General features: G+C 41.1%; 1 protein-coding gene across 1 annotated transcript; it reads left to right on the top strand.

Annotated features, from left to right (window-relative positions):
* Window positions 1-4344: 4344 nt before the first annotated feature.
* Window positions 4345-14803, top strand: DAPL1 (death associated protein like 1). The gene is made up of 4 exons (XM_035132048.3): window positions 4345-4424; window positions 6567-6654; window positions 9429-9489; window positions 13542-14803. The coding sequence occupies exons 1-4, from the start codon at window positions 4361-4363 to the stop codon at window positions 13653-13655; spliced, it is 327 nt and encodes a 108-aa protein (XP_034987939.1). The 5' UTR covers window positions 4345-4360; the 3' UTR covers window positions 13656-14803.
* Window positions 14804-15298: the final 495 nt, after the last annotated feature.

Below are 15298 nucleotides of genomic sequence, written 5' to 3'. Positions count from 1 at the left end.
ATTAGCATAGACAGGCTAGAACTTTAAAATAATACAAACAAAGTTTTCAATCAATAGATTTTGCTAAAATATTAACCTTCCAGTACTACATAAAACTTACATGGTAATAAGTCTTACAGATTTACACTTACTGTACATGGGTACATGGAAATAAAACTCCTTGATTTCAATTGAATTTGTTTTTCCCTATTATTATTATTATTATTATTATTTCAATTTATATACCACCCTTCATCACAAGATCTCAGGGCAGTTTACCTCAAGATAAAATACAAGGTAAAAACATAAGTAAATAGATAAAAGCAAAGCAACAAAGCTATAACCCACTAGTTATTTAAATGATGTCTCAACTATACAGTGGAAGGGGAAGGAAGAGAACCTATAAATTGCACATGTGTACACTAGAAACACACACACAAGCCTTCTTTGCCTTTTCTTGCATTCCTATGGTGCTTAATGCCTGCCGCTGTATAACTTTTCAGAATTAGGATAGACTACCGCACTCACAGAACAGGTACTGACACGACAAAAATGCATTGAGATTCCTCTTGCTAGGTTAAATTATTAAGGCTCTTCCTAAAACAGGAATTACTGGATAATCCTAAAACAATCTCTCAACTAGCCATTTGCTTGAAAAATTGGCAGAATGCCAGGGCGTCAGTAACCGTAAAATGCTGTCCTTTAATTAAGATAACAATTACAGGGGGAGGGGGTTGTTTCAGCATGAACATTATTTGTTCCCTGGCTATAAAAGGATTGTAGTAACTTTGTTGTATTGTTTATTATTGTAGTAATAAACTATTATTTATTATTATCCTTAATCCCATTTTCACACACCTTAACGCACCGATTACACATTACCTCCAATGTGTTTGGTGAGCCAAGCACCCGCAGGCTGTGTCGATGTAAGTTGTCTTTGTCCGTGGGGTGGGGTGCAAAACAGGTTGTATCCTGCTTTGCCATCATGCATTAGACATAATTTTTATAAAGGCACATGAAGGATCTTACGTTCCTTAATCAAACCAGTGAGAGAGAGAGAGAGAGAACTTTTTTTAAAAAAAGTAGGAATATACAATTAAAGCTGCAACTCTGTACACACTAATTTCAGAGTAAACCCTATTGAACTGAATGGGGCTCACTTCTGAGTAGACATGTACAGGATTGCACCTGAATTCCCATCATAGCTGCCAAGTTTTCCCTTTTCTCGCGAGGAAGCCTATTCAGCATAATGGAAAATCCCTTTAAAAAAGGGATAACTTGGCAGCTATGATTCCCATACAAGACATACCTGGGATTAAGTCCCACAGAACCCAGTAGAACTTGCTTTTTACTTAAAATTTGTACTAATGTGCTTTACAAGGCCTTGCACTTTTAAAAAGTTAAGAATGCTGAATCTCATAGCAGACCTAGTTGTGCTTATTATAGAATATCTGCCACTCAAACACACTCAGCAATTGTTACTTTCTCGATGGCAGTTATGCAGGGGATGTGCATTGTGTTTCTGAAGCATTCCCAAAAGTCCCCAAAGGAGAGAGCAAGTCATTCACGTGGGGGGGAGGGGGGCAATTAATTAGTAACAGCAGCTGGAGCATATGAGTGGCACATAGTTCTTCCATTTTTTTAGGACAGCTTGCATTTGGAGTCATGCGAGACTCCATATTGTTGCTTTGCTTGGAGATGTTCTGAGGGATCTGGGGAGAGAGAGAGAGAGAGAGAGAATGCATAACTTGACTCTCTTCTCCAAATAATTCCCATGAAATAGAGGCATAGAGGCTCTGGGGGGAGAAATGAGAAAAATACCAGAGAAAGAAAAACAAATGAAAGGAAATTGCTTGAATATAAATGAGGACCCAAGAACGAAGTAGGATATGAGACAACAGACAAACTATTTCAACCAATTTCCACATAATTCTAAACCAAACCATATTTCAAAAAGTTGTTGAGCAAAACCGACACTGCTGACATGGACACTGCTTGCAGCTGCAGTATGCAGTATATATCCGGAAGTATGGCAACCCTAACAGAGAGCCAGTGTAGAGTACTGATTTGAGTGTTGGACTGGACCTGGGAGATGAGGGTTCACATCACCGCTGCCTTTCCATAGTTCAAACCATGCTCAAGGTGGCTCACAACATGATTACAACATAACAAACATCAGAAAAATGCACAACCAAATTGAGCAATTTCCACATTAATCATAGTGAGATCCAAAATAAAGATAAAAATTTAACAGCAATAACAGTAAACATCTCTCCCACACCTGCAAAACTCCCTAAATAACACCCCAGCCCTACAGTCAGTTCAGCAGCCTCAGCTTTTGTAGCCAGAGTCAGTCAGTGTCCCACTGTCCCTGGCCAGGTGGGAAAGGCCTGCAAGGCAGCGGGCAAATATTCCAGGACTCTCAACCTCACCTACCTCACAGGGTTGTTGTGGGGATTAGAACCATGTACAAAACCTTGAGCTCCTTGGAGAAAAAGGAGGGGGAGCCTGTCTGGATCTCAGCCTCTTGAGACGCATAAGCACTTCCCCCTATTCCAAATACTGTATTGTGGTTTTCAATACAGTAAGAAAACTGTGTCACAGGTTTGACTGTTTTCCAAGCAGTTCTCTTGACACAATGGCATCTTGCCTACAAAATCTGTTCTAAAATATAGAAGAACTTTATTAAGTGCACAACTGAATGCACAGCCTTAAGTCATTGGGAGTCATTTCAAGAGAACTCCATTCTGAAGCTGTGTGTGTGTAGATGGCAAGACTAAAACATTGGCTCACTTTCTATAGATATTTGCATAAAGAGTTAATTACCTCGTTGTTGTTACTTCATCCAGAGCATCCAGTTGATTATTAGGTGACTTTCCCCCCCCTTTATTTCTATGCTGCTTTATATTTTAAAGAAAAAACTCAAAGCGATTTACAGCCTGCATTAAAACATCAAGTAAAACATTTGTGAATAAAACATTACTCAAGAAAGTATACATTTAAAGCAACATAATAAACAGGAAACTAAAATACTATCATAAAGATTTCAAAAGCAAAAGGAGATCAACTACAGATTGCACATTTACTGCAGCAAAGTTAGCAAAAATAAAAACTTCAGGGATTGGGGAGCAAAATAAACTGGTAACAGCAAATACAGCAAAAATTTTAGTGGCTGCCATTATAATAAGGGCCACAGTGATGCTACCAAATTTTCATTTATACAATTTCCTATTTATTTTGGCAATTTGTCTGCTTAGGAAAAACATTTTAAGATCACACCTATACTGTGGCAATGTACACAATCAGAGTAACACACCTTCAGGACCTTCACCCTTCAGCCACTGGAGAGTTGGCAGTAAAGAGAAGCTCTTTGCCCACATGGTTCAAAGTAAAATGTTTTATTGCCTTGGGTAACAAGACAATTATTCACACTACATACATGAATGAAGAGATGCTGGTGCATCATAAGCTTTACACTAATAACAAACCTGGTCTTAGGAGGTTGTAATCAAAATCATGGACGTAGCCAGGTTTTATGTGGGGGGGGGGGGCACAGAACCGAGTTATTTGTGATGTGATTGGTCAGTTATATATTTTTATTTGTTTACTTGAGTTGATTTAGGGCCAGGCCCATGATCAAAATGGTAAGAGAGACTCAAACTGAAGAGAGATTCCACACAAGACTGCTGTTTTATATGTTTTATGGTTATCTTTTGTAGGTTATCTTGAAAAATCTATATTAATAAAATTATGTTTTGTGGATGTGTGGCTTTATTTGTTTTTTGTTTAAACCAACTGCTGGATGCTGGTGGCTTTTTATTTGTCTACACACATACACATTTCTCTGAGAAAGTGTGGGAATGAGTCATGCCAGAAGCCTGTGGCCTTGAACTGGCCCACTACAGCTGGCATTCCAACTCTGAACAGAAATCAACGGACGGAGGGATGGGCAACTCGGAGAGAGACAAACCCAAGCACAAATAACGCAATTAACGCGAATATTTACATTACACTGACACTTAAGCTGCCTTGATACGTTTGTGTTTCCCTCTTTTTCCTGTGTGAGGGAGGGGAGATGTACGACGCACACGCGCCTTTATGTCTCTCAGAGCTTGCGCGCTACAAACTGGCTGTGGACCTTCAAGGCCAAACTCAGAGTAACCCCAGCCCCTTTTTCCTCTTGGTGTTTTTTTTTAGCAGTTAGAAGCTGGCAAGAGTTTTCTAGCTCTCTCTCCCCTTCCCCGCCCCTTTCCACCGCTGGCAGCAACGCCCCTCCTCTCCGCACTGCCTCCTCCCCATAAAGGAGGAGCAGCCGACGGAGTGAGCAGTACGCAGTCCGTAGCATCGCCCGTTTGTTTCGCATTGCGCGCTTTGGATAGCCATGATGACCAAGCCTGAAATGTCCGCGCCGGCCTCCCCGTTGAAAGTGGGGCGCTCCCCCGCAGGTAAGCAGGCAGGTCCTCGGAGGCAGGGCGGGAAGCTTAGCTGCGGGCTGGCGGTGACTTGTCGGCGGCTGGGGTGGGTGGAGAGCCGTACAGCAACCACGCTTACTCAGGAGGGGGCTAGTGAATGCATTCAGGTTTGCAAGGATAGGTAAGCAGGGCTAGGACTGCCAACTTTGCCTTTGGTGCGTTTCAGCACAAAACCCCGCCCTCTTTGTTGTTGTTCCCTCAACAACAACGAAAACCGTAGTTTTCTTGAACGACTCTGCCAATAGGAATGAGGCATGGTGTTACTGGCTCCTAATCTTTTGTGTGTCGCCTAACTGGAATTTATCCCCCCTCCCCAAAAAAAAACCGTAGGGGGAGAAAAGACGAGTCTCGAGGTTGTAAACAGTGGCGCAATAATACTCCTTCTCTCCGCCCACTTTGGTGGGCGTGTGCTTCTCTCGCTGCCCTGTAAGTGTAGCTGTTATGTCATCCTGTGGTAAAAGCTCCCCCCCCCCCCCAGATGCGTACGAGGGCCGAACTGCGCACGAGGCAAAGTGGGTCATTAGAAACTACGACAGGTCCCCTCCCCTCCGCGCTGAATAGGAGGCGGTGCGCAATGCACCTAGGTGGGAGCGAGTTTCATGGAGACCTCGGCGCGAGGCCTCCAGAGCGCGATCTCTGCAAGAGGCGGCTCTCCCATTGAGTGTGATTTAAAGAACACTTAAACTAGCAAGCCTTAACAGTGGGCCGTGCACGCGTGCTGTTATTCTCTCAGTACAGGCAGTTCTGCATCTCTAGAGCTGCTCCCATTTGGAAGCTTGGGTGTAACAGAGCTTGTTTACTCCTCAGTTGCTTCAGTTGCGGTCAGTCAAATGCATCCTACCAGCACAAAAATACCTCTTTATTCTGAACTATTTGTGATAGATAAATGCAAACATTATTTGTTGTGGGGTATGCTCAGATCTGAGATGGGCAGAGGTGGTTTCTTGGAGGCCAAATCTAGACTACAAAAGGTTTTGTTAGAACCCCGAAGACTCCTGGTTACTACTACTTTTTATATGATTTATCTAACCTAAGGTTGCAAAGAAACTTTGAGACTGAAGGCAAAAATACTAGAAGATAAATCTCCTCTCCCCATATTTTGCAATGTTAGCCAAACCCTTTCAAGGACTGTTAAGTTTTCTAAATAAGTGCAACATGCCCATTCTTAAGATGCATGGGAGCCGCAGTACTGTACAAATGTGCGGGACAGCAGTTGTATTATGGGTCTTCCCCACCTACATTCCCCCCTACTGATAGGAGGGCAAAGTCACAAATTAATTACGGTAGTCTTTTCAAGAGACTACGGTATTGACCCTTACTGCAGCTGTGTGGGATACGAACACAAGGAAACGCCTTTCTGTTGGTGCATGGGTGTAAAAGTGGCTTACTATCATAGCTGTGAATGGCATGTAAACAACTTAGCTTGCACCAACCTGGAAGCAGTACATACAAATTCATGAATGCTCTCTTCATCAAATCAAAGTGATCATGTTAACAGTGTAGCCTAAGACCCACTGTACACCTGGGCAATAGTTCAATGATAAGAAGAGCACATGCTTTGTAAATGTTGGTTAGATGGTTCATTCCGTAACATCGGCAGCATAGCTGCCAAGTTATCCCTTTTTTAAAGGGATTTTCCCTTATGCTGAATAGGCTTCCTCGTGAGAAAAGGGAAAACTTGGCAGCTATGATCGGCAGATTGGACTGGGAAAGATCTTGGACAGCTGCTGTCAGTCAGTGATGGACTATACCAGGCATCCCCAAACTTCAGCCCTCCAGATGTTTTGGACTACAATTCCCATCATCCCTGACCACTGGTCCTGTTACCTAGGGATCATGGGAGTTGTAGGCCAAAACATCTGGAGGGCCGCAGTTTGGGGATGCCTGGACTATACCAAGCTAGATGAACCAATGGTCTAACCTGGTGGAAGGCTACTTCCTGTGTCCTTGAGGACCGCAAGTGCTCCAGAGTAAGTGTCTTGTGAATTAAAATCTGTATCTTGCCCACCATTCTAAATATGTATTTGGCAACGTATGTCTTGCATAATGTGAAACAGCTCAATTGCTTGGGGGTTATCTGCCAGTCACACATGTTATCACTGCTTTCCTCTACAGTCAAAGCTGGAGGTATGAGAGTTGCCAAGAAGCTGGAGAATGCACCTGTTGAAAAAAGTGCCAAAATCCCAGGGAGAGAGAAGACTAGGTATGTGTGTGTTAGTGACTTATAATGGTGTTAATTAGAATGACTAGGTAGTGAATAAGTTCAGGTTTGGGGGAAAGAGGATGTCTTTGTTATTTATTTATTATCTATTTTTTAAAAAAATGAATGAATATACAGCTGTATCTTAAAAAAAACAGAGATATATCTATATATCTATCTATATCTATCTATATCTATATATATCTATATCTATCTATCTATATATATATATATATATATATATATATATATATATATATATATACTGTTGCAGCAAGCAATGAAGGTAAAGCAAAGAAAACCTGATAAAAAATAAAATATATTCAGTGCTGAAAAATCATGCACAGGAAGTTTTACACACACACCCAAAAAAATTTAACAGTGCAAATCATGCTCATCTTTTATTCTTGCAAGGACTTTGTGGCTGCCCAACCAGTAGAGGCTTACATCAGAGTAGAGCAATCCTAACCCTCGTCAGGCAGCAGTGAAGCATGGCAGAATTGTGTATCTGTATCTGAAGTCCTGCTCTTCATGGTGCCTGGGGCAGAAGGTGGGGATAGCAAGAACCCTGCTCTGTGTTACAATAGTTTGGATGATGTCTGATACTATTAAGTGATGACAGTGGGACCAGCTTAGAATCTAATGGATCTCAGGCCAGCTCAGACCCTCCATGCTCCCCGAACATCCCATTTGGGGCCTGTTCCAGGCTCGTACCAGTGGGAATCCAACTGGTAAACTTGTGCACATATGCCGTTTTGACAGACAGGAAGCTCTGTGCCAGACACTGGCATCATTCCACAGACACAGGTTGTCGGAGCTGTTTTAGGCTGAGTGGAGGGAGACTTTGGCCACATCCAATCTCCTCCCTCCTCTGCACAGTAAATAAGGAGTTTGGATTGCAGCCTTAGTATCAGGATGAATTCCAGAATCAATACAAAATAATCTCTTGGTTTGTTCTGCATTTTCCTCTTTCAGATAATAGCACAATAAATAACTGGCCTTGCAGACTTTTGTGACAAAGGTGGGATAGCTTAGTGAAGACTTATACGATACACAAGGCAAAATTAATACAGTTTTGTTTTATCTAAAATGAGGTGCATAGAATGTTGGAAATAGGTGCTTGTAAAATTCTTTGGCAGCCTTGAGAAGTTGCCAATAATGCAATTGTGTGGAAAATCCTCTTTTTACTTTCGTCTGGGGCAAATGTTTATTATTTATAGTAAAACCACCCATGCACAAAAAAGCCCCATTGTGGTCTTCCTTTCAAACACTATTCCTGGAACTGAGCTGATAATGTTCACTTCCTCTGCACAGAACTAGTAAGCAAAAAGCCTATAAAACAACCTGCTGCCATTAGGAAGTGGCTATTAAAGGCGGCGGGGGGGGGGGACTATTTTAAGATGTGCTTGCTGAAATCTGTCGGGGGCTCAGTTGTAGCTTAATCTTCTGGCTTCACTGCACAAATGGACCCTGTTTACAAATGGACCCTGGGACAGGAACCCCAGCCATTCTACTAGGCTGTTGGAAAGAGAGAGAGAGAGATGGTTCTGCAGAGCCTCTCCCATTAACTTTACAGAAAGACCAGCAACTTTAGGCTCCTTCCTCCTCTTGCAACCTTTTATTTTCAGCTTGTCCATAAAATAATTCCCTAAATATGAGACAGTGCCTAAGTTTTCTTTTTTTCCTTCCTCACTCTGTTACTTTTCCTTTTGTGTCGTGTCTTTTAAATTGAAGGCCTAAGGGCAGAACTGTCTCATAACTGGCATTTGTATCTTGCTGTGGGGTGAAAAGCAGGATAAAAATGCTTTAAATAAATAGCATCCCAGAAATCATTCAGCCCTAATACAATTGCATGTATGAGAGATCAGTTGCACCTTGTACGCGTCTGTTCCATCTCTACATAAGTAAGAACCGGTTAATATTACATATAAATTACGGTATGTAGAATACTTGGAAGTAAGAAGTACTGTATATTCCTGCGTATAAGACTACTTTTTAACCCAGGAAAATCTTCTCAAAAGTTGGGGGTCGTCTTGTACGCCGGGTCATATTTCTTATACGGCGAGTATATCCCAAACTCTGTATTTTAACTGGAAAAGTTGGGGGTCGTCTTATACGCCCAGTCGTCTTATAGGCCGGAATATACGGTACATGTGTTTTTTGGTTCTTACACACTTGAAGTAGACATATAGATTTGGTTGTGTCCTGCAAGCGGTGAGAAACTGTATTTTCATCTTACTCATCTAGGTGCTATTCTCTCTCAGAGCTTGGTCAGTCCTCTGATTTAGACCTTGATTATGTCGAAAGGAGCACTGAATATGTTACTTATCTCTTTCCTATACCCTGCTGGCACAATTTGATTCAAAGTCAAAATAATACACAGTGATCTATGAAAGATTAACAATGACTTGACTAAGGGTCAAATTTAGCAATGGGTTAGCTCTTGTGTGCTTGGTTTTTGTTTACTACATATGTAGTAGCTGTTGCGGGGTGGGGGTGGGGTCTGGATCGAGACCAGGAAGAAGGGATTTAAATTATTTCCCTTACCATCAGTCTCATTCTGGATTGTGGACACTGCAGCTGCTATTTAGTAAACAGGATACAAGCCCACAAGGACAGGACACACGCTTAATGCAACATCTAGGTTGTCTCTAAATTAATATAAGCAGAGCAAACTGTTCTGCAGGTTACGTTAGGATGGGGGGGATTTAACATACAGCATGAAGGGTTCTGGGAAGATTAAAGCCCTCATTAACTTTCTTTTCCTTCCTCCACAGCTCTCTTAATGTCATAAAAATGCAAAGCATGAGTATTCTGCTTTCAGATGCGTTGGTTAAAGTAAGTACACATGAGCAGGACATATTGCAAAGTTGCCTTCAAGATTTCTCATGTATATAAGTTATACCTGAATGACTATTTTTAAAAAAGAAACCTTCAGAAAAAGGTAGCAGTCTTCATCTGTTGTAGCAAAATCAACAATGAGCCTTGAGACCCTTTAAAGCATGACAGATTTTTTTGTGGACTTGAGCCCACTTCACCAGATGCATGAAGGTATTGTCCTTAATTGGCGGAAATATAAAATACATGGGTATAGAGGAAGCAGCGGGACCAAATGGCCATGAAAGGGAAGGTATATTTTCTGACAATTCTTTGTAAAGGTTAAACGTATACTGTACAGTGGTTATTTGCAAAAGCAGTAATATGCACTAGCCAGGAATTTGTACTCACGAATTACTGCTACTGTGAATGGACACTGTACTTGTGCGTTTGTAACCAAACCATGGTATTGCTAAGCCCAAACCATGGGTGAATGTGAACAGGCAAGTATGTGGTACTTGCAGCAAAAATTGCAGCAACTTTTTTTCTTTCCTCAGTCTTGCTGCTGAACTTCCCAGAGCTAAGCCATGGTTTAGCTTAGCATTGTTTCCAACCTGGGTTCATGGTTTGTCCAGGGAAGACAAACTAGGAGTCAGGGTTTGAACACAGCACTATGCCAGGCTATGGCTAGACTTTGGGGAGTGTGTCAGCAGCAGGGCTAAAGGAGCAGAGTGGCCATGAATACTTTTTGTGTGTACCTGTATGCTTGTCCACACTTAGTTTGATGTATCATCATGTGCAAACTGGGCCAATTGTATTTCATGGCTATCAGACCTCATTGTTCACCATTTTTTTTAGTTTATACACATGCACACACAATTCCAACTGAGGATAACTCTTCATGTATTTGATGAAGTCTACCCTAGTCCATTAAAGATTATGCCACAATAAATACGTTGGGTTTTAAAACGTCACAAAGCTGCTTGTTAGATCTTGAATGGGTGCTGAATGTGGGGAGAATCAAGGATTACCCCCCCCCAATGGCTTCTGTTGTCTGAGAAACAGCAAAATGTGGTCTCATCCGATGAACAGAACTTGCTGAGAAGACAGGACTGGTAATAATTATGGCAGCGCTCAAACTGCACTCTACACTTGATGTTTTTTGCTTGCTAAATATGAACAAACTGAATTAATCTATTTTTTTGTGTGTGGCCATTTGAAGCCTTAGTACATTGCAAGAAGGATTAATTTGTATATAATTTTATTAAGCTTTCTGTTTTACAATTTAAAATACTCATTTTACATCCTCAAGATATCAGTGACTTCCCTTCTTCTCTTTCCCTGGTTCATTTTACATATCATAAATCCCTGCATATTTTACAAAAACTATACAATCCAGTATTCCATTATTGCATCCATCAAAACCTGTTTACACTGTTGAATTTCTCTTAATGCTGCCAGTGTTTTCAGCAGCACACAATTATTTCCCGTATATTCAATAAACGTTTTCCAATCTTCTTTAAATATATATTGTTCTTGTTCTCTTATTTTATATGTTAAGTCTGCGAGTTGTGCATATTTTCTCAACTTAAGTTGTCATTCTTCTTCAGTTGGGACCTCACTCGTTTTCCATTTTGGGGCTAACAAAACACGGGCCGCAGTAGTAGCATACATAAATAGAAGGGTTAATTTGGGTTTGGGGTTTTGCTTGTTTTGCTTCAAACAGTAAATACTTTTTTCATCTAGCTAAGTTCCTTGTGTCTTTTTGACAATTTCTTTTTGACATTTTTTTTACAAATGAGGGAAAGTTCAGAACAGCTTGAAGGCTGGTATTTTGGCATTAAGTCTTTTTGCTATGCGGTTGGTCAATGGCACAATTGGCACATGCTCTAGTGATCAGTGTACCACTTTAAGTCTATCATTTGCATATGTTTCAGGAAGGGTGTGTTGGTTTTAAAACATTCTTTCAGAAGGAGGAAGAGAGTTTGTAGTGCATCTCTCCATCTGCTGTGTAGTCTCTCTCTTTCTTTCTTTCTTTCTTTCTTTCTTTCTTTCTTTCTTTCTTTCTTTCTTTCTTTCTTTCATGTGACTTTTAAAATCGTTGTTTTCCCCCCTGCACAGCATCCTCCGCTCACCAAACTTGAAATGACTAGAACATTTCTAGACAACAGTCTTGCAGTTCAACAAATGCTGCACAGTTGCTACATATTATTTGCACAGGATCTAGTCACCTTCACTTAGAAATCACTTCTGGTCATATCACACTTTTCTAAGTGCTCGGAGAGCAATAGCTTTGCTCAGGGCTTTTTTTTTCTCCAGCCGGAACTTGCTGGAACTCAGTTCCAGCACCTCGCAAGTAGGCGCCATTGCCATTATAAGAGAACCAGGGAAGCATTCATGGTAAGTTCCGGCACCTCTTTTTCTAGAAAAATAGCACTGACTTTCTGGGGAAATGTGATTATTTCCCATAAGAAGTTGAATCATTTTGATCTTGGAGGGCTATCTGAAATGAGTTGTCGGGTATCTTCTTCCTTGCTATTATTATTATTGTTTGTTTGTTTGTTTGTTTACCCTAACACTTGTGCTTAGCCAGAAAATAAAGGGCTTTTAAGGAAGCTGAACCTTGACTAGTCGGTCGCAGGTCAAAAGCAAGGTGTGATTATGGTGGGCTTTGCTAGGCAGACACAACAAACAAGTGTCTCTCCTTAGGAGAGTGATAGCAGGAGCTAATGCCACTTGTTTTTGGTTTCAGAGTTGGATGCCACTTAGCTGACAGTATAGCCAGAGCATAGTAAAAGAATTAGAAAACATCAAGGGTGCTTTTAGATGTGGTGAACATTGTGTTGGTTTTCCTGATCATAATGCTAGTGGCTCTGTCTCAATTTCTAATGTTCCTTTCACACTGCAGCACTTATTGCAGGGGCAGCATCTCATGTGTGCCAAGCTATTGCCCCCCACAATAAATTTTATTTGGAGGGGGCAGGTCCCTCCAATGTTCCAAGCGATTAGGGGGTGCAGAGGAGGAGGCTGAGTGCAGAGCTGAGCGTAGCACAGCTTCTGTGGTTGTCTCCTCTTCCTGCCATGGAAAGAGGCCCCAGCTCCATCGCAGTGTCGTGCATGTGACGTCATACACGTGTCGTGATGCTACAGGCCCCCCCCAAAAAAATCTGTAGCGTGATTTGGCACCTCTGACTTACTGTCTTATAAAAATGCGACTTGACTGATATAATGGTGCATCACACTGAATTTCATTCACACCAGAGGGCATGGTGTGGCCCAACAACGAATGTCATTGGACATCATTTCTCCACATGTGTGCTTCTGTTCCCCCATGATTCCCTCATGAAAATGGCAGGGAAGAACTGCCAAATAATGGTATACCGCCCCAATTTTGTCGCTTCAAACAGAATTTTTTTTTTCTGGAATCAGATTAATGGATTATATAGTTTTCAGGAAGTCAGGTGGGGAAACATTGGGGAAACAGAGTAAACTGCCGTGTGAATGCATCCTAGCCTAGCAGCCACCTCCCAGGCTTCCTTTCCTATTGTTAACCTGTCCTTTCTGTCAGGATGGGAGGTAGTGTTTATGTGCCTTTGTATCAGGCACTGGGGGCATGAAAGGGGAAAAACGAGGAGAGAGGGGGGAGGGCAGGCAAAGACCATCACATGTCTGTTCCCCTCATCATCTGCTGCTTCCATACCATATGTTATTTAAAGGAACTAAATGTTCTTCATGTGTGGGAAGTTTCTTTGTTTGTTTAGTGTGTGTTTTTTGTTCGGTATCAAAATTCTGTTTTTCAATCTGTTAGCTTCATAATTCTTCCCACCATCACCACCCGCGTTTTCTCTTAATGGGTCTTTATTTCTTTTATACATTTTGATGTTTAAATTGCAAGGTTTCTGCTGAAACGGTTGTGTTTTATTAATGTTGTAAGACCAAAAAAAAAAAAAGCGGGGGTGTTTGTGCAGAACTAATAAGCCACTTCTGCCCAGTTGAATTTTAATGCTGATGGTTTGTATTCAGGTATTCTTTCGTTCATATTCTTAACTTTTCCCTTTTCTTCAATCTTACAGCTCAGGCATAAATTTCCAGCAGCAGCCTCACAACATGAAAAGCCGCGGCCCACTCTGGAGAAGATTATACTGCCCAGAAGACTGTGCATTATTCAGCAGCCGCGGAAATGTTAAAGATGTAGAGTAAAATATTCATATATTTGACAGGCTTGCTCTTAACATAACAGCACTTAGCTAAGGAAGCAGTAAATGGACCAAATGGCTCCAGCAATATCTACTTTGTATTTCTCTTGCAATAAAAAACTGTATATTCAGTTTTTCATCCCACCCATGTCTTGAAATTTTGTTTGACTTTTCTTTGTTGTTGTTTTTTGCATGGCCTGATTGTCCACAATACCCTTGTTTTAACATTCCCAAACCATCTTATCACAGCAGTTACTACTTTGAACAGATAAGCAGATTTTCTCTAGCCATAACATTGACAAGGGAGTCATGTTTATTGCCTCTATCCTTTCACTCCTGGGAATGTGGACACACTGGAAAAAGTAGGATTGTTAAGTCTTCCTAACTTCCCTAGGTCAATTGACTAGAATTTCTGATGAAGCAGATCTTTGCTGGTACAATACATTAATGAGCACCCAGATATAGTGGGTCATTTTTACCCATTAAAAATGATGCTAGGGTTCAGTCCTGTTTTGAAAAACCACCCTACGTGCCTTTGAAAGCACATCTTAATACCAAATTTGTGAGGACAATCTGTGGTTGGACAGCGGTCAAAAAGCACTGGCTTATTAATATAGGGTATTTCTTTTTTCTTCTGGTGTGTGTTTAAACTTTCCTTGAGTTGAAGATGTAATGTTACATTTGGGGGGGGGGCATTGCTATTGCATTAGCCAACTCGAATGCAGTTTGCTGTCAGAGATGGATAAATACTTATCCATCTGGGATGACGTTATGTTTTTTGTTTTCTAGTATTTCAACAGTGTTAGAAAATAGAAGAGAGGCCATTAAGAATTCTGTTCTGTTCAACGTTAAGTGCTTGCAAGGTAACTCTTGTTTCCTTTACTGCTAAAGCCAATGACTTGTTTTTTTATAGAGCTGAATTTATTCCCAGTAACAGCTACATAGTGCCGTGTATGGGAGCTGTCTTGTGAGAAACAGTTAATTGGCATAACCATTGCAGAACCTCCAAGCTATACAAACATCTACAGGATGAAGAGTTTGTTGTGAATCTCGGGGTTCTGTGTGACACATCCATCACTGTCGCTTGTCTGTAAATTTAATACTCGCATGCAATAAAGAACATTTACTTATCTACTTAACTCCTTAGTTTCTAGACTTGGTTTGTTGTGCTGCTTTCAGTGCTACATGCTACTTAATTTACTAGCAGCCTGCAGCCGACCTGATCTGTGCAAGCTAATAAAAGCGCTCTTCTATCTTCAACAAACCTTAAACAGAGAGAGGTGACAAAACAAATAGATACGTTTAGCTGTTTCATTTCCTTTTATTGCGCCAATATTTATTCCTTTGGGTGGTATTACATATATTCTATTCTGAATGGGTGGCAATTTTCCTATGCAAAACACGTCTGTTTTTTTATTCAAGGGGCCAATTTCTCACAATATGACTGGCATGTGGTGACTTAACTACTCTAATGTGTGGCTGAATTGGCCCTCTAAAAACAGAGGTCCCGTTCAGCCACACATTAGAGGAGTAAACTGTTGCATAAGCATGTCTGGACCATTATATTTTCCTGATCCTGACATAACTGGTGATTCTTAAACAAGGGAAGTATATTATAGGAGAAGAAGGAGCCC

The sequence above is a fragment of the Zootoca vivipara genome, chromosome 1, assembly GCF_965207765.1.
Source record: "Zootoca vivipara chromosome 1, rZooViv2.hap1.1, whole genome shotgun sequence".
Taxonomy (NCBI): Eukaryota; Metazoa; Chordata; class Lepidosauria; order Squamata; family Lacertidae; genus Zootoca; species Zootoca vivipara.
Note: the sequence above shows the minus strand (reverse complement) of the source record. Positions and strands in the feature narration are given on the sequence as shown.

Coding starts and splice junctions, on each gene's coding strand:
- DAPL1 (XM_035132048.3), top strand. CDS start 4,361: ATGATGACCAAGCCTGAAATGTCCGCGCCGGCCTCCCCGTTGAAAGTG. Junction 4,425..6,566: donor AGTGGGGCGCTCCCCCGCAG/GTAAGCAGGCAG, acceptor TTTCCTCTACAG/TCAAAGCTGGAGGTATGAGA. Junction 6,655..9,428: donor CCAGGGAGAGAGAAGACTAG/GTATGTGTGTGT, acceptor CTTCCTCCACAG/CTCTCTTAATGTCATAAAAA.